General features: G+C 33.9%; 3 protein-coding genes across 9 annotated transcripts; 1 reads left to right on the top strand and 2 right to left on the bottom strand.

Moving 5' to 3' along the window:
• Window positions 1-575: 575 nt before the first annotated feature.
• Window positions 576-6,228, bottom strand: LOC101221566 (mitochondrial substrate carrier family protein ucpB). Of its 6 annotated transcripts, none has more exons than XM_011661016.2 (9): window positions 6,070-6,228; window positions 5,847-5,963; window positions 5,100-5,161; window positions 4,776-5,012; window positions 4,534-4,701; window positions 4,325-4,374; window positions 2,907-3,039; window positions 1,491-1,563; window positions 576-1,266 (listed from the first exon to the last, which is right to left on the bottom strand). In XM_011661016.2, the coding sequence occupies exons 1-8, from the start codon at window positions 6,110-6,112 to the stop codon at window positions 1,519-1,521; spliced, it is 855 nt and encodes a 284-aa protein (XP_011659318.1). In that variant the 5' UTR covers window positions 6,113-6,228; the 3' UTR covers window positions 576-1,266; window positions 1,491-1,518. The 6 variants fall into 6 exon arrangements, with proteins under 6 accessions (XP_011659318.1, XP_004148885.2, XP_031744482.1 ...); XM_004148837.3 differs by having other exon boundaries at window positions 655-1,266; window positions 1,491-1,528; XM_031888622.1 differs by having other exon boundaries at window positions 655-1,266; window positions 1,491-1,528; window positions 4,534-4,689.
• A 220-nt stretch (window positions 6,229-6,448) lies between these two features.
• LOC101221793 (U1 small nuclear ribonucleoprotein C) lies at window positions 6,449-9,507 on the top strand. Its single transcript, XM_004148838.3, has 5 exons — window positions 6,449-6,606; window positions 6,726-6,768; window positions 7,802-7,843; window positions 8,065-8,314; window positions 8,938-9,507. Exons 1-5 carry the CDS (start codon window positions 6,599-6,601, stop codon window positions 9,186-9,188), a joined length of 594 nt encoding a protein of 197 aa, XP_004148886.1. The 5' UTR covers window positions 6,449-6,598; the 3' UTR covers window positions 9,189-9,507.
• A 1,347-nt stretch (window positions 9,508-10,854) lies between these two features.
• Window positions 10,855-16,353, bottom strand: LOC101204397. Of its 2 annotated transcripts, XM_011661014.2 has the most exons (9): window positions 16,166-16,353; window positions 15,588-15,941; window positions 13,978-15,273; window positions 13,551-13,774; window positions 13,207-13,476; window positions 13,020-13,100; window positions 12,554-12,665; window positions 12,409-12,475; window positions 10,855-11,194 (listed from the first exon to the last, which is right to left on the bottom strand). In XM_011661014.2, exons 1-9 carry the CDS (start codon window positions 16,233-16,235, stop codon window positions 11,158-11,160), a joined length of 2,511 nt encoding a protein of 836 aa, XP_011659316.2. In that variant the 5' UTR covers window positions 16,236-16,353; the 3' UTR covers window positions 10,855-11,157. The 2 variants fall into 2 exon arrangements, 1 of the variants encoding a protein (XP_011659316.2); XR_004218123.1 differs by lacking the exon at window positions 10,855-11,194 and having other exon boundaries at window positions 12,439-12,475; window positions 13,025-13,100.
• Between the last annotated feature and the right edge of the window lie 2,575 nt (window positions 16,354-18,928).

Genomic DNA, 18,928 nt, shown 5'->3' with positions numbered 1-18,928 from the left:
TTTTGACACACTCAAAACTCTATTCATATACTTCTTTTTATTACTTTAATTTTAAAAACTATGGTTCAATAATTAACTTATGGCTTCATTGTTTTTTATTTAATAGTTTTTATTTAAAAAAGTAAATTATTAACTTCCGATACAAATGAAGAGATAGTTATCAAAAAGTAAACACGGTAAACAAACTTTCGATACAAGTATAAGTGAGTAATTAATTAAATGTAATACCATACTCGTTCCGTCTCCACAATTTTCAACTCAACCTTTTTCATTATATTCACGCCTCACAATCGGCCTCAATTCCTCATGCATTCTAACACCTTTCAAATTTTCAGTCCCAAATAATTCCTAAATAGTTACCAAACAGGATAGGACTAGAGAAGGGGATTAAAATTCTCCATGAAATTTGGGAGAAATATTAGAGGAAAAAGTTGAAATGGATAACACAAGTACCTATCATGATAGCTGTAGTCCAACTCCAAACCAAAGCCAACTTCCTTTGAAGTCAATTACACACAACTTGGTTGGTTGTCTTTGTACCTAAATTGTAAATGAAGAAAGGATTGCCAGTTCAATAAGCCTAAAAAGCAATTAAATCTTAAAATTTTGGGGTTGTTTGTTCAAATACAGCCAGAGGCTGGTCAACTAAGACAGTTTTCAGTTCACACCAAAAAATTATAATAGAGGAAATTTAATATACACATATCATTTCAACCATGTCCAATTCTGACCCTTTCCAAGGGATATAATAATCTTAAGAATATAATCAATCTGGAATTCAATCGGAAGAACAATTCTGTATAATAAGTGCACATCGAGGTGGCCTAGACTTCGAGTTTAACCACTAGATGAAAAACTAGGTATTTTAAAATTCTTATTGTCTCTTGAAGCTCATAGGAGCCTCCCCAATGACCGATGGGTGACCGGGTACCTAAGGGCCTCGGTTGAGAAAGAAATGGGGTGGAAACGGATTCCTCAAGGGGGTAAACAATTGACCAAATAGAAATAATACGAGGGGTAGATCAGCAATTCAATAAATAGGAGATGTCTTTTATCACCTTTCTTCTTCTTCTTCTTCTTCTTTCTTTTTTTTTTTTTTGGTTGGAGGGGGTGAAAAAGAGATTAAATGTTTGTCACTTGAAGTTGGAACTATATAGTTGGATTTACGTCTAGATTGCATTTAATCCTGCAAGCTGGCGTAACTTCTCACAGACTATGAATGTGATTGTGGTTTGTGGACCCAATCTTGCAAAAATGGCTAGGCCCCTGCAAATATTCTGAGTCAGCAAACCTGTTCTTACACAAAACACTTTTAAAGCTCATAAAAATGCATGTTTCTTTGCATAGTTGGAAACAGTCATGTAGGCTATAAAAAAGTATTTAAAGAACTTTATTATATGTATCTACTGTTTCTAAAAAGAAAAGCATATATACATTTACACACTTTTTTGAGCTAATGAAAATGAGGGATTGGAAAAGAACATACTCACCCCTTGTAAAGTGCCAAAGGCCCTTCAGTTAGCACAATCTGAAATTAATTCCATAAATCCATGATGAGACAATCTACACATTATTGCTAAGCGAAATGAGGATGAGTTGTAAAAATAATATGAAAATGGAAGAGAAAACTCAGCTCCCTAAGACAACTGAGAGTCACAGTGAATATCACGAGTGAATCCCCAACCACTTTAAAAAGGACCCTCAAAATAGATAGAAGGAGCATGCTTTCTGAGGCCTACTGATGTTGTGAGACATGGACAATAAATTATGGACCATCTTAGTAATTAGCAAGAACGTGATAACTGAGAATAATGAAAGCAGAGCAAGGAGGATCAAACACTCCCGGTAATGAAGGTTCCCCATTAAAAAAATTAGCCTATAAAGATCAGTTGCTCACCCCCATTGTTAGATATAGATTCAAGTAATCAACGACACCAAACAAATACCAATCAAAGTTGAAAAGGAGATGGAGGAAATGGGATGTCTTTTCTGGCATGGGTATCTTGTTGCCACCATTGTTGAGCAACTAATTAAAATTTTAAAAAGATTTATATACGATAAAGTAAATTTACTTTCCAACTGCGTACAAATTACAATTTTTTTTTTATGCAAGATCAAGCTATATAGTGTAATCAAGGTCGAAACTTCAACCATAGTTGATTAACGCCTACAAGTGTGCAAGACACTAAAGATAAATGAAAATAACCAGTTGAATGAAACAGAGTTTTGAAGTAAAGAGATAGGGTGTTTAGATGGTAGAAAAGTTAAGATAATATAAATCATTATCCATCATTGTTGTAACACTCTAAATATGCCATGAACTTAGGTGAAATATGTAGGGGAAAATGACCCTCCACATATCTCCAAGATGGTATTAGTTATGATATCACCCACGTTAGACATAAACCCTCGTGGCCTTACTTTTGGTTTCACCTAAAAAGCTCCATACTATTAGAGATAATTGTTTTCATTTATATATCATGAATCTTCTCCCTTGTCCAACCAAGACTTCGGTCACATTCAATAAAACGAAAGTTTGATAAGATAAGTGGATTGTACAAGGATACAATTTCACAATTTCTGTCATCTAAAGGCGAACTTCTTACAGAAATACCTGGTTAAGATAATTAATTTTAAGGAAATAGACAACCTTCATGTGCAAGATAGTTACATTTACGATTAAATGAATTAATAAAATGGGGAATTTTTGCTTGCTTGACACTGAAACTTTTCCACCTCCCACATCGAAGCTAACAATAATTAATGCGGAAAAAAGCATGGACTTAAAAGGAGAAGGATAACCAAGCACACTGTGAAAATCCAATATGTAAGATGCTATTTTGCATATAGATAATATTTTTAGATGCAAGATAAAGGGGAAGAGGAAATGTGCGTAGGTCATATACCTGATATGCACAATGTAGTCCGTTCTTGTAATTTCCAACTCTTTTAGACTCACGTTGTAACATAAGACGTGTTTTAATCATGTCAATAGGCGTTGTCATGAGAGTACTCACCACTCCAGCTACTGTACTTGAGCTTCACAAGGGTGCAACAAATGGTTAATCATTGATGTAAACTAATGAGAGATTTAAACAGTTGAATTTAAAAATATTATGTAAATAATGTTCAAATGGTCTATCTTTTTTGTATCTATGATCTTAATTTGTTGTATTGGAGTTCCATTTTCTAATTTCTCTAGGTCTCCCTTTTTTGCTGGGTTGTTTTTTCATTTTTTTATGCCCTTGTACAATCTTTCATTTCTCCAAACGAAAGTACGGTTCCTAACAAAAATAATAAAAAAAAAAAGTTCAAATGATGAATATCTGTGTGTAGAAATGAAAAGAAAAATAGAACATTTGCCAATTGATAGAATTGGGTTGAAACCAGAACCTAAAAACCAAAACAAAGCTTTCGGTTACAATTGAAAACCAAACAAGCTAGTATGTAAATATTGAAAAATCTACTTAATAGTTTCTGAAATGATTTTTATTTTATTTTTGTTGCTAGAAAATCCTCCTTCAACCCGTTATTGTTGGATAAAAGGACAATAATGAGTGTTTTGGGATGCTAAGTTGGTTATTATAGTATGTGAGTTATAATAGCCCGTAGATTATAATAATTTACATTTGGATTGCAAACTATTTAGTCCGAGTTATAAAAGTTTGTGTTTTGGGTGCATACTATTTTAGTTTGAGTATGAAATAGTAAATACGGTAACAAAAAGAGAGATGATGGGTAGGAAATGGTAAACATCATAGTTAGTTGTGGGTATTAATAGTTGGAAACACTAACTACTATAATGGGAGCCATAGCCACTCCACCCACTTGAAGTTGCGCTTTGGGAGCCCTAACGCCCCCCTAAGCTTCAAGAGGGAACTTCCTTGCCACTTTGTACAGATATACCAAGTTTCCGACCACAAGAATTCAGTTTTAGACATCTTCTGGGGAAATGGAATGTCTATTTTAATTTTAAATTTTAATAAGTAAAAGAATCAAGGGGTTTGGGATCATATCCATTTTATGGTCTCCCTCAGGGCTTCTACCAACAGAAACGTATAATTTCCTTCTGTTGTTGTTTCGAGCTGATTAGAGTGTAGCATCATTACTTTTCCTAAAAACTCCAAATTCTTGTTTAAGGGCCGGCTCTTGGCCAGCTAACCATTTAATAATTTTTTCTGTTAATGTGATAATATATTACATAAAGCCTGAATATTCAAATAGGAAGCATGGCATCATAAAATAAATGAGTTTTAAGGCTAAAATGAAAGGGGAAGCAATATAGATAACAAAACATTTGTACAGATAGGTCAGAGTTTCATACATGAGATGCAAAGAAAATCCTTCTTGTAAGGGCGTCCACTTAACTAAAAGCTGCAAAATACAAATTAGGAAAAACTTTAAGGATAAAAAAAAACATAAGGATAAATAAGCTTGCAGAGCTATAACATATATATACAGATTCAAAAATCAGAAACTGTGGAAATTACTTCATGCAAGTTTAAAATGAAAAGAACATTCTTAGAAATGGACCTGCTTTGATTCATCATATGTCGCCAGCTGAGATGCTGTCAAAGCACCTGCTCTGGCCATAGCAGGACCAACACCCTTCCAAAGAGCTTTTAGTCCCTCCTCAGAAACAATTCTGGACATTTCTTTCATTGGTCCTTTGGTTGAGTTTGGATTCATCTGTAATCGCACCTGGCAATAACAAATAATTTTAAGACCAAACTATAATTGGAAAGTTAAGTAACGAGAGGAAGTCTAAATATCACCTTGAGAACTTCAACTGGATTGGTTAGAGCAGTTGCAACTGCACCAGCAATTGCTCCAGCTCCAATCTTAACAAATATATTAGTAGACCCAAAAAGCAGATCAGAAGCATGCTTTGATGGTTCATATAAACCTAGACGGAGACCTCCATAGAGAACTGATCTTGTCAGAGCTGGTGATAACCCCAAATACAAAGACTTTGGCCCTTCATTATTCAACAGTTGCACAAATACTTGTCCCTATGCATGTTCCACAATTAATATACAAAAGAACAAGAAACTTCAAGGAAAAAAAAAACGAAACCCTTATAAGAAAAACGTGAATACCATTCCAATCAAAGGCCCCCTCTGCCCCACAAGTTGCATTTGCAACCTAACTTTAAGTACATCTGCATTCAAGCTGGAGACAAATTAAGATCACTGTTTGTTGGCTATAGGATCAATTTCTTCTCTCTCTCTCTCTCTCTCACTTCTGAAAATTAAGAATCGTTCATGTCATTTCTACATGGTTCGGAATAAGAAAGGGTTACATCGACAACAGCTTGCCAAGAAACAACCAATTTGTTCTAGTTCAGAAATTCTCTTATTAACTGCTTCCAGCTTTCCATTCATCATTCATATATCAATCATAGCATGTACTAAGCATTACTATATCAAATAACAAATATTTTTTCGATGCAAACAGGTAGGAGATTTGAACCACGAACATTTTGATCCTCAACACATACTGATCCCAGTTGAGTTAACCTATTTTTTTCTACATCAAACAACAATTACCAGGAAAAAATTCGTTATAAAGTTCCACAGATCACAAAATTCTCACCATGAGCGTAACTCTAAGAAATCAAAACGGTTGCATCAGATTCAATTCTAAGTCCACTAAAACCTAATAACTTACAAGGATGACATACATTTAAAATCCAAATGAACCACAAAATACCCATCAACGACACCTGAATTTTAAATTTCTAAGCCAACAAAACAAGGACAGGAAAGGCATTTTTCAAGATTATAAAGGAAAATATAAATATATATATATATATATATAGAGAGAGAGAGAGAGATAGAAAGTACCTAAAGGGTGAGTAACGGCGGTGGCGATGGCGACGGAGAGGCCGCTGGTTCCAAAATGATTAAGAACATCAGAGGGAGAAGCTGCCCAATTCCGTCTCTCATTGCGCGGCAAAACTCCTGAATAGAATTGATCGAAATTGAGGCAAACAGAAGAAGAAAGATGGAATTGGAAGATTAATAATAATAATAACAACAATAATAAATGAAGGAATAGAGAGAGAACCTGAAATGGAGGATTCTTGGGGAGAAGAAGATTTGTTAACCATTACCCTCTTTGTTAGAGAAAATGGAAAGCTGCAGCTTCACCCACATTGTTATTTATATAGTGGACATGTTCTTATTTTCTCAGTTCACCTCTTCTAGTTTAAATAATCAACATTTTATTTTTAACTTCTTTAAAAAAAGTTCCATTATTAACACATTGTTACAAATTTGAAATAAAAACTATAGTCTATAGTGACTAAACCAAAGTTTCCATACATAAAATGATTTTTAACCGAATTTTGTAGTACACCAATAATTAAAAACCGGATCAACCTAAACCGAACCAAACAAGCTCAAATCTTAAAATGAGTAATCTATACGACCGAACCGAACCGATTGTATTGAAAATTCGAATCGAAAATAAAACCCAATACCTTCTCCTGCAAAAAGACTAAGCTTCTCTCTCTTCTTCCCTTTCTCGCAGAGTCGCTGATAGGGTTTTTGTTGGGTCTGCCATTGTTGCTTCTTCTTTGAGCTCTTACACCGCTATGCCTCGGTTCGTTCTTCCATATTCTTTTTCTTCCAGCCCTTATTACTTTATCCTTCAATCAAATTTAATCATCTCTCCGTTTCTCTCTCCATAGTTAGTGATGTGATCTTGTTGTGTATATGCAGGTATTATTGTGACTATTGCGATACGTATCTGACCCATGATTCTGTAAGTTATCCTCTTCTTATTTTCAGATGATAATGTCATTTCCATTTCGTTTGACCATTGCCTACCTTGCTCGCCATTTTTTTTTTTGTTTATTTTCGTTTTTTTGTTCGTTGATGCTGTAGTTTCTTGATGAGTGATGTTTTTGGGTTGATAATTCTTGGTTTTGGTTCCACATCAGTTATTCGAAGAAATTGTAGGATGATTCATATGACCGTGGTTGCTGTTGGGATTGGATCGAATGATGAATCAATACGACTGTTTGTTGTTTTTTTTTTCTCATATATATATTATGATGTTTACATAAATGTGTTTTAAGAGAAGCTAGAACTTATGTTAGTAATTGAAAAGTTACAATGTTAATGATGAGAAGACTTTCCATTAAGAATTAAATCTAAAGAAACAAGTAATGGTGAAAAGGTTTGGAGAGAGCACTCCAAGAAGCTAACTTTTGAGCGTTTGATATATCTTAGACTGAATAACTTGAGCCCACAAAACTACCGTTGGTTGGCCTAGTGAATTGTGGTTGAGGTCAAGGAAGAAAGTGAGTGTAGAGGCTATTGGTTCAAACTATTGACTGCATACATAAGATTTAAAATTCTACAACTTTCCTTCAACCAAATGTAGGGTAAGGTGGTTGTGGCTTCATGTTAGTTGAGGTGTGTGCAAAACCGGACTCCACACTTGATATCCAGAAGTGAAAAGTTAGGAAACCATAGTAGCCATTGAAAATTCGAATCGAAAATAAAACCCAATAACTAAACCATGGCTACTATGTGTAGTTCTTGATTTCAAGCAGGATGTGTCAAACCTCTGGTTTCCTTGAAACTAACATTGTTTCAGTTATACTTGATTCTTGTGTTCTACACGCAATAATATTTAGCTCCTTAGCATTTTTTTGGCTCCCCCACCCCCCTTTTTTAAAAGGTTGGTGGGTAGAGTATTGCCTTGGGGGCAGGCTTCAGATTTTTGTCATTTATATTGAATCGGTGAATGTTTAGAGTTGCTTATATTTAGTTTTTCTTTGATGTCTCAGCCATCTGTGAGGAAGCAGCATAATGCAGGCTACAAACATAAGGTATCTTAATATTTCCCACGTCTCAGTTTAGCGTATAATTCCCTATTCCGTGGAGGTTGAGCTCATCGGGCTGGTTTAGAAATTAAACTTAATATTGTTGTTTTATGTTTTTTAAAAAACAAGCCACTTTCAGATTAAAAAGAACTTGATTGTGGTTTATTGGTTATAATTTAGAAATCGAACAACAAATTCTTAGTTTTTTGTTCATGGATGCACTCCAGGCAAACGTGCGATCATATTATCAGCAGTTCGAGGAGCAACAAACCCAAAGTTTAATTGACCAGAGGATCAAAGAGCATCTTGGTCAAGCCGCAGCATTCCAGCAGGTTGGTGCAGCTTTTAATCAACATTTACTTGGCCAAAGACCTCGTCTTCCTGTACTACCTACTCCTGTAATGCCAGGAGCTGCCCCAGGGTTAATGCCTGGAATTAGGCCTCCAGTTTTGCCAAGACCAATTCCTGGTGCTCCAGGTAATATTCACAGATTTGATATTGTTGGAGATGTAACAATTTTTTTTAATGCATCTCCCTTTGACTCTGTTGATGTTATTTCACAATTTGCATTTTGAACTACTATAACCACATTGTCATGTTTTATGACTCAGTAAAAAAAATGCCTTAAAAACTTGAAAACTTAAAATAGTCAAAGTAATAACATACAAGCTTGAATAGTGGAGATATTAGATATAATAATTACTGCCAAAGTAGAATCTGGCACATATCTGTCTAGTTAAAATTATTTCTATTGTTGCTAGAACGATGTATAGTCCTTTTTTCAACAAACAAAAGACCAAACTTTGTTAGAACGTAAGATGGAAGATGATTAGAGCGATGCAGATTTTCCTGCTCACATTCTGATGAAGTTTCTCTTTTCCTTGCTGGAAAAAAGTAATAATCATTTGAATAAAAGAAATCAGTTTAACCAGATGTAGCTACTACTATCTCTTGAAGCTCAACTAGAATACTTCAAACCGACTCGTGTCAGTTAGTGACGTTGTTTTTGCTGATTTCGGCTTGTGCTTCCATTCATTACTAAATGGAAGTATTTAGCATATGTCTCTAGATGACTGAATTCCTCTCCTTTGTCATTGTAGGGTACCTACCAACTCCCACAATGCCACCCATGATGGCCCCGCCTGGAGCTCCCATCCCTGGCCAAGTGAATATTCCTTCCAGGCCACCTCCTCCAGCACCACTTCCAGGGAGTGCACCTCAACCTTCTTCAACCAATGGTGCACCATTGGCTGCACCGTCGACATACCAAGCAAACCCAGCCGCACCAGGAAGTGGAGGGTATGATAGTTTCACCTCCATGGCTCAACCTTCCTCTGAGTCTAACCATTAGAGCTCCTACTTGTGCTGTTTATGTATGATAACCAAAGCTCTTCTAATGCAGATTGTGACCAACATTTTTTAAAAATCTGAAGCAAAATTTGGAGCCTTTGATATTAAATGTAGAAAAGTTTTTCTAAATGAGCAAAGGAAATAATTTTTGTGGTTGATTCCTTGCTACTTGTTTGGAGGTAGAATACGTAGTGTGATTATATGGTCAAATGGGTGATTCTGAATCCGTTAAAACACAACGGTTTCGATTTTAGTTTTCTTTTCATAATTTCTAGATTTTGGGAATGGAATGTATTTGATGTTTATTTGCTCCCCTTTAATGTCTGATTTTCTTTTAAAAATTGTTGCTGATTATGGAAACAGTAGGTTGACTTTTTTTTTGGAGAGAGTGACCAACCCGACTTTCGTTTACTTTGACTAATGTCACGAGCCAAACTGCATACTGAAAAGAACTTGTCAAATATTAAATTTTAAGTTAATGAACATAGATTATGCTCATTTCTCTTGAAGACCTTCATTTTGTCCAGTCTTAATTGACCTTTATTAACCACTAAGCTATTCGACAATGGTTCCAAATTGCTTGTTTTGTTGATAGTTAAATTGGAAATACACACCACTGGTTATTATTATTTGTATCAAGGGATTCAACCTCAACAAAGATTGTGTCATTAGACATTAGTTGTTTGGCATTCATAAATTTTACTTTTTACTTTAATTAGTTTTTATAGTATAAATGGGTAGGTGGATTTGAACACAAGTCTTTTGGTCTTTGGTGGAAAGGTGTTAGCTTCACATCATCTTATTACTGAGTCATATATTACTTGTACCGTTTATCTCAAATTGAACTCTTGAGCTGATGGAGAAAGAGTATTTCCACGCAAACCACAGATTGATTTTCATACTTTTTATTGATTCTTAAACTGTTCTTAAGTGAAGGTAAAAAAAATACTCCATTATTATGTAATATTTATATTCTTTGAAAAAAAAAAAGGAATGAATCTTTCATAATAATTAGATAAACAAAAACAAAAATAGCACAATTTATTAATATAGTAAATCTAAATTTTGTTATATCTAAATTTAATTGTCAATATTTACCACTGCTTCTTAATATTATGAAGATTTATTACCTTTACTATTCATTTTAATAAATTAAACCCGTACTTAAAAGACAATACAATGTAAAATTGACATGTTTTAAGCTTGGTTCATAATCATTTCATTTTTAGTTTTATTTGTTATTATTTTTTGTAATAATATTTCCTAACAATTGATTGTGCCTTCACCTATACTTAGAAACATATTTAAACTCTTGGCTGAAATTTATAAGGATAAAAAAAACATGAAAAACATAGTCAAAGTTTTCAAAAGTATTTTGAGATTTCAAATTTTGAAAGAAAAATCTGAAATTGTTTTTAAAACGTAGAAAGAAAATCAAATAAAAACATAGGTAATTGTAGTACAACTCAATTTTTAAATCTAGAAAAAGAAAATGGTTATCAATCTAAGCTTTAGAAATTTGTATGTTGCCTTTTAAATAAAACTTTTGAAAGAAAAGAAGTCAGAATCTCTATTATTTAAAAATGAAAGAAAAAATTATTTATATTTTAGAGGTGAACTAAATTATAATGAAATTTGAAAGTTCATTTTCAAATGGTAAATAATAATTTCAAGCCCAAAATAGTATTTACTTCTATAAAGGTCGCCTGAAAATTGTTTCAGAAACAGTTTTTCTTTGTCATGGTGTTGGTCAACAGAATAGAGAAGAAAAACGAAGCACACAAAATTATGGATTCCATCATAATAGAAAGAAATTTATGTACAGTGTTTGGATCTTCCAAAAAATGCACTCAAAGAGATGGAGGATTACCTCTTTGAGTGAAAATACGTATCCATCAGTCATCTTTACCACCATTTCAATGGGGGAAGAAAGAGCAATTCTACTTCTTTTCTAGTGTTGTTAACCGCTATCAAAACCTTTTCGTGCTGTCTGTGAAGAGCTCATGCCTGTTCATGACAAGTGTAAATCAAACAACAAAGCTTAGTAGCTAATAATTTCTTGATGATTACTCTTTTTATTTGTCAATTAATTGTAAGATTCAACTCCATGTTTTTAGATATCGAAGTTCATATAATTCAAATGAGAATTTGGTTTGGTTAAAAAATTGAAACCTTATAAAAAATGTCAATCCAATTTTTAGGGCATGTTAGAGACCTTATATTTAAAGATGGAGGTACCTCGCACACTCTTAAAAGAAATATTTGCCACTCTGCCAATTTTTTATTGATTGTGAGATACAATCCATATTTCTTTCACAAATCAACGCTAGATTTGAGATCACTTTTGAAAACAAAGCTCACACTTAATGGTTTGGTTACATTATAGTTTTGGAATCACATTTAAAGAGGTTAAAACTACTTTACAACCTTGAACAAGATCTAATCATTGGAGGTTGTACAACTGTGGAAAAAATTTCTATATTACAATGGTATAAAAAAAAAATCATACTACCTCTATTTATTATTTACTACGTTGACCCAAGTCAGATGCAATCCATTAAGATTGAGGTAGGGTACACAAATATTTATGACAGCAAATTTAAAATGTGAACTATACAGAAGTATGATACTCTCAAATTCTCTTACAACTGTGCCCTTGAGTTCCAAATTCTTCTAGGTTAGCAATACCCTGCCTCCAATCTCCATTTCCCGACTTATTTACTCCAACCTAACTTTGGAGTATGGATGGGTCAACTTATTTAATCCCGGAAAAAGCAAACTAATGTAACCCTTTTGTTGAATTGATTTTCAACTTGGCGGATGTCAGTGAAAAGCACATAGATACAACCCACCTTGTTTCATGGAACCTAAGCCTATTCCTAAAACATAGTTTCTCGCACCAAATCCAACTTATAAAGAAGCCTAGGGCGAATCCAGGGGAGTTCTTTCCTGGGAATTTGTTGATGCATCTCGGAATTAAGTGAGAGGTAGCATAACCACTATTATTCAGTAAAGATCCAGTTGAACTCTCAAAGTAGTTTAATATTATACTCATTATTAAATCCAGCTCTAGAACTGGGCTCCAACTACTGAATCATTTTTATGCTAATTAGTAACCTTGAATGATGTTTTGCTAGAGTCAACATCTATAAAAGATTACAATAACTAGTACTTTCGTTTGTGTGTTCTTAGCACGTATGGTTTGGATAGAAAATACTAACCGTTTGTTTTCAAGTTTCTGGATAACTATCCCATTCAGTAGAAGCTCGGAACTGTAAACTTTTGCTCCTGCAGAAAGGAACTCTAGCATTATTCTTTAAAAAACCAGGTGTTTACTTACTAAAAAGGGGTTAAATAAATCCGTACCTTTTTTGAGGAAATGAACACAATCTGCATAATCTTCTTCGCATGAAAGAATAAGTAGATTGTTCGGGAACTTTTCATTCTTCCCAGTGAAAATCTGACTCATCTCAATAGGCTGCAAGGCGTTTAAATTTATCAACAATTTTTCAATACCAAAAGGGATAATCATAGATGGAGGTGAAATTTACTACAAACAATTATGGTCAATTTAAAAATTAAACTTATAAATACTATTTCCATCTATAGATTCCACTCTTATATGTTATATTTCTAAATATATTTAGGAGTGATTAAAAACCCACCCAACTTTTGAAATAAAAAATAATTTCTAAAAACTAGTTTTTGAATACAAATGTGTTAGAAAAAATGAAAACTATGGCAAAGATTAGAAAATAAGTACAATTTTTTAAAGACTAGAAACCAAATAGTTGAACATTCACGATTAGGCACGAGAATGTATATTCAGTACCTCACCCTGAGACATCTTTACCAAACTAGCAATGATTTCTTTACCAGGTCTTATGTTTTGGGTGACGAGGACTTTGAAACCCTGCTAAGTAGGATGGAAGAAGAAAATGTAAGATTTCTATAGCATTAATGAAATATAAGCTTGGAAAAAACCCTAGCATAGATGAAACTAAAGAACAGCATTCCACCTGTAGAAGTGGACATTGGGTAGCACGAGATAAGGAAACAGGCAAGCTAAAACCAATTTCCTTCTCCTTCTTAGTATCTCTTAGAATATATTTCTTTTCATCGATAAAACAGCTTGCTTGTCCACAACTTTCAAGCCATGAATGAGTAACCACTGGTTTACCAAGAGCAATAGCCTCCAACATGTTCCTCGTACGAACGAACTTATCTGCTACAAAATGTGTGGCATCTACAGAACTCGATGCAATTGATATTCCCAGTTGTAAGACAACCTACGAAGAAACTAGATGGTAAATACACGTTACGAAATAAGTTGGCTTCGTAGAAACGCGAAGTATAAATTTACCCTTTTTTGTTGCTTGAGGGTAACTTCGTCCAAATGCTGGCTAAAGCATACTCTTACCAAAGCCATTGTTCTTCTTCTCCTCAAATCTTTCCATTTTAGATCAGGCATCGACTCTGAGACACCTAATCTTGCAAGCTCTTTTGAAGAAGACTGTGGTAGCATTATTCTACGACTTGTATTGTGATAAACTTTGAATTTTGATCTGGACCTTGATGTGTTCTTCCCTACAGTAAAGCACAGTATGTTACTGAACCTGGACTACGTTATTATAGTATAAACAGAAAAGTTGAGAACTACGATTAAAGTCACGCAAGCATTTCAAAAATATTTTTGCACTGGGCGTTAATCTAGAACATGTTGCAAATTGCTTATTTAACTTGTACAAATCCCATATAGAACATTCTCCTGATTACGACAGTTGACTTACTGTTAGAATTTCTGCCTACTTTCCCATTTTTCATTAAGATGGAATTGTTGCAACTTCCATCAACTGCTAAAGAAGTGTTGTTCTGATTTTTTGATCTATTTGGATGGCTTTGGATGTTGCGAGGTGTTCTTCTTCCTCTGGGATGGCTACATAAACCAACCATCAAACGGGTGGAAACTTGATCTCCAACAGTGAGACCTCGCTGACTCAGTTGGCAACTACCTGTTTCGCTAAGTAAATTGGAAGGTGTGGCTGTATAATTGCTCTCATCAGGAGACTTTCTATAATTTGACTGTCCCTGCAACGCCAACCAACTTCTTTTTGCTTTACTCTTAGTTATCAAAACGGCTTGTAATTCCTGACACTCACATTGTACCTTGGATGTATTCAAATACTTTGCGTTAAGCTTCCTCTTAGATTTCAGTGTTCGCTTCGATTTCCCATCAGCGCCACCTATAGTCTGAGGATAAGAACTATTCAAGTGTGGTTTATGTTCTATCATAGAACATGAAACACTATCTAGGGCATTCTCTGAACTGCAAGCATTGGCAAGAGTATCGTTGTCTGGGATATAACACAGTGCTTCCATTGCCTCAGCAGCAATTTGAGTACTAAAGCCAATATCTAATTCGTCAGGTGCATCTCTCTCGTCATCCATAAATTCAAGTTGTCCCTCTACTAATTTTGCATTTGTTTTCTCGTTGGACCTATTCTCTATTTCAATGCTGCTCATCCCATCAGTCTCTAATGAATAGATATCTAATCTTGGATGTGGAAAAGTTGAAGCAGTTGAATCAGTCTGGAATTTAATGCCTGCACTTGCTTCCTCCTTGTCTTCATACCTTTTAAGTAAACAATCTCTTATATTGCTCAGTTTCGCCATATTATGAGGCTTGGTTGTATACGACTGTCCTCTGCAATTACTTAAATCAGAAGATGCCTTTTTGCACTTGCCAAATGAGTTACATTCTGCTTCTTGATTGTTAATGTCCACCCACTCAAAGTTCCCTGTTTCATCAATCGACTTCCTACCTATTCTCTTTGCCAAACTTTGAGGTCCCTTAATTCTTGAAAGAATAGGTGATTGCACTCTAGCAGCCTTTCTCTGGCCAATTCCTTGAGAAGGATTTACATTTGTAGTACTTAGTTTTACAAAATGATCAACAAAGCCAATAGCTTTGACTTGGGTTGACTCTCCGGGTTCTTGAGAACTGCAATAGCTTAACCTTGTCGAAAGTTGAGATGAATCCTTCTCCATGTCAAGCCCATTAAAACAATTTGAAGAAACTTGCTCCCCTTCATACAAATTTATAGACAAGTCAACCAAAATCAATATTAAAGAAAATGAACAGAGTTTAAAAAAGGGTTAACTCAAAAGTTTACTTTTAGTATTTTGTCCCTGTACTTTTAAAACGGCAACTTTTCGAACGTATTAGATAAAAATACACATTTTGAGAGTACATTAACCAAAAAGAATGTTTTTAAGTATATGAACGGACCAAAACAAAGTTTCAAAAGTATGAACTGGTAATTACATATCAAAATATGACTTGATTCTTTAAAAAATGTCTAACAATGTCATGTTTGAAATTAAAGCAGTGAGTATGGACCTGCATCGCATGGCTTGTGATCAGAAGAGTGGAAGTCCAATACCATATTCTCTTCTTGTGCATCACTTTTAACTTCTTGTTCCGCTTCATTTCTAGACAGGGAGCTAGAAACTCTAATCACTCGACTCCCATTAATTCCCTCATCCTCGCTATCAAGAACAACATCATCCTCATACTCGAAAGTAGGAATGCATAAGTTCTCCGAACAATCATCAAGTCCGTACACCATTTCAGTATCAACGAAAGGACTCTCCAGACGAACGACGCGGTTATCAAATCCAACACTGTCTTCAAAAGACAATGTATTTTGCAGTAGTTCAAAGTCATCAAAACTCCCACCGGAATCATCATTACCTAATTTTGAGACCATCACAAAGAAAACAAAACGCCACTAAGTACTAAGCCAATAACGTGCAAACATTTCGAACCTAGGGAACGAAAATCAATGAAAACAGAAAGAAACTTTCACGTTAAAAAATGATGCAGGTGGAAAACGATTCGATTCAGTGAGTTTATAATTCGTTTTTCGATCGATTACGCTAGAAAAATTAAGCGTATCGAAGATTAGTGATGATTACCAGAAACGGAAGATGAAGATGGAGAATGGAGATGAAGGAGACGAGTTTTGATATTGGCAATGGGTGTCATAGGGATCGTTGGTGAAGATTTCTTTATGAGAATCAAATGAGGTTGCGGAGAACATTAACACATTTTGAAATGCTTTTTGGTAAGAGCATGAAGTTTGGGAAAATGAAATGGAGGGAAGTTTTTGGAACGGTTGTCAATTTTGTTTAATATGTGTTTAAATCTTTTTTTATGGAGGGAAACACAATTTACCAAAAGAAAAACTTAAACGTAAAATTACTCTATTTTGTTAATATTTTTATTCATTCATTTTGATTTTTTTTTTTTTTTTTTTTCAAGAAAAATAAGCAAATTTCATCTTCTCACATGATTTATATACGTTTTAGGTAGAGTCGATGAATTCTTACCCAACTTTTGATGACAATAATTTTTTATTTTAGAAAAACAAATTTGCTATTAAATGGGCTTATGAATATATGGAGAGTCGTAAAAAAATGAGAAATTTGATAAAATATTTAAAACATATAGTAAAATTTCAAATTTTATCGATGATAAATATTGATAGACATCGATATGCTTCTATCAATTATCAAGACAATAATAAGAGTCTATCAAAGTTTATAATTTATAGAATCCAAAATTTTATTATATGTTGTACTATATTTAAAACTGGATGTATTTTTAAATAGAAGTAAATTAAAATAAATTTTATTATAACATATTTTAAATCTAAGGACTAAAATGAAATTATAATCAAGATTTTAAGAATGAAAAGTGTGTTGTTTTGAAATTTATGGATTATCCAAAATTCAAACACCAAAAGCGTATTGTTTTTCTTTTAAAAAAATGAACTATATGTTTTTCATTATTTAAAAAATAAGTTTTTACCTGATATGTTCACTTTAGTTTTATATGTTTGTTATCTAATTTCCATAAATGATTTAGAAAACAAAGTCACATTTGGAAAGTGTAAAAATAGTTTTCAAAATATTGTTATTTGTTTTTTAAATTTTATCTGACGAATAGATAAATTTTGTACAAATACTCTTGAACAATATTTGTTGTCCATAGTGAGTTAGATACTATATTAAATTTGCTTTCACTCGTTGGCTTAAATGTTTTAGACCGTTGGTGATTTAAGATGGTACCAAAGCATGTAGCTTTAGAATGTCATTGATTCAGCTACCTATATTGTCGTTTACTCACCATTAATATTGATTTTCAATTGTTAGATCTTTATTACATTTCTATAGGTATTCGTGTCGTTAGTCGTAACAAAATAGTTAAATATGTTTTTTTTTTTTATCAATTTTCAATTTTTGTTATACTTCAAAAAATACCACCATGGACATACGACTTTTTGGATTGTACATTGCTTTTAAGATGAATTATATAATATGGTATCATAATCAAATGAACGATGAATCCAAAAATACTAAAATTTGATGTAAGAACGTTAACCCAAAGAGATTCCACCAAAATATAGAAGGGTTGGACTTGGGATGACAATATCTCAAACTCACCAGTAGAAATAGAAGAACAAACATACATCAGAAAACATAATCAAAATATTCACATTCTAAACAGTCTCTTAGTAAAAAAAAAATGTCAGTAAGGACTTTGAAAGATGTCTGAACCAAGCTTAAATTTTGATTCTTGATTGTACATTTAACAGGATGTTTAATCCACCATTTAGAAAGTTGGTGGTAAATCACTTAATACTACTTTAATATATTAGTTTTGGACTTCATAACTCGACCTACTGCCCCAGCCACCCCTCAGTAAAAACGTTGATACCTGCACATTGAGTCATTAAGCTTGTATCATTCTCCATTTTTCGTCCAGCAATCGCTCCAGACTTGCACAGGTAGAATGCAAAATTGATTGTTAAGCTCGTTGCTTCAAACTTGCTTGAGTAGCATGTAGAATTGACTTGCTTGCTCCAGCTCTTGTTCTTTATTTTCCGTCTTTATTTAAATTATTTCAAAACCGAAGCTATATAGTAAATAAGGAGCATACTTCCATTAGAGAAAAAAAGGCCAGAGGGATGAGAGGTCTTCTGCTGTATTTACAAAAGTATTAACTACTTTAATTGAGAAAAAGAAAAAAAAATGAAGTACATACGAAAAAAAGAACAAAGGGCTCCAACCATACAAGATAGTTCCTATAAAATAGTTACAAAAGGACCTCGAAATCAAAGTCTAGAAGGAAGCATGGGATATGACAAGGGACCAAGCATTACTAGGACCCCTCACCAAACCTCTAGACACTCTGTCATTATAATCCCCCAAAGAACGCAACGCTCCCTCATGAGCGGATGGAGGAGAAACTCCCTGTCATGCACTGGTGTCCCTGTGTTGGGCCAGCAAGAAACCAAACATCTAAAAGAAGTAATTCCAGACGGAGCTCTGCAACCTCACAACTCTAGAGAATAAAGGGCCAAGTCTTCCTCCTCCTGCCAATTTGAGAACGTGTAGTACACGTTTCCAAAAGACTTGGAAAACCTATACAAGTATCATTTAAGAACCAAATAGACACCCTAGCTTATATTTCATAACACTTCCCTGTATAGTTATAGCTTTGTCTTTGACCCACAAACCTGAAAACACTCCTTGAAGTGCTGCCTTTATCAGACATAATTTGAGATCAAACAACTATAAAATGGAAAAAAAAAACACACACACAGTTCAAAAATCAACCATGCCCAATTACATTTCGATCAAATTTTTATTTAATCCAGATCAACATAAATGCAA

The sequence above is a fragment of the Cucumis sativus genome, chromosome 7, assembly GCF_000004075.3.
Source record: "Cucumis sativus cultivar 9930 chromosome 7, Cucumber_9930_V3, whole genome shotgun sequence".
In the NCBI taxonomy this organism is placed as follows: Eukaryota; Viridiplantae; Streptophyta; class Magnoliopsida; order Cucurbitales; family Cucurbitaceae; genus Cucumis; species Cucumis sativus.
The sequence above is the reverse complement of the archived record's forward strand: the minus strand, read 5'-3'. Positions and strand labels throughout refer to the sequence as shown.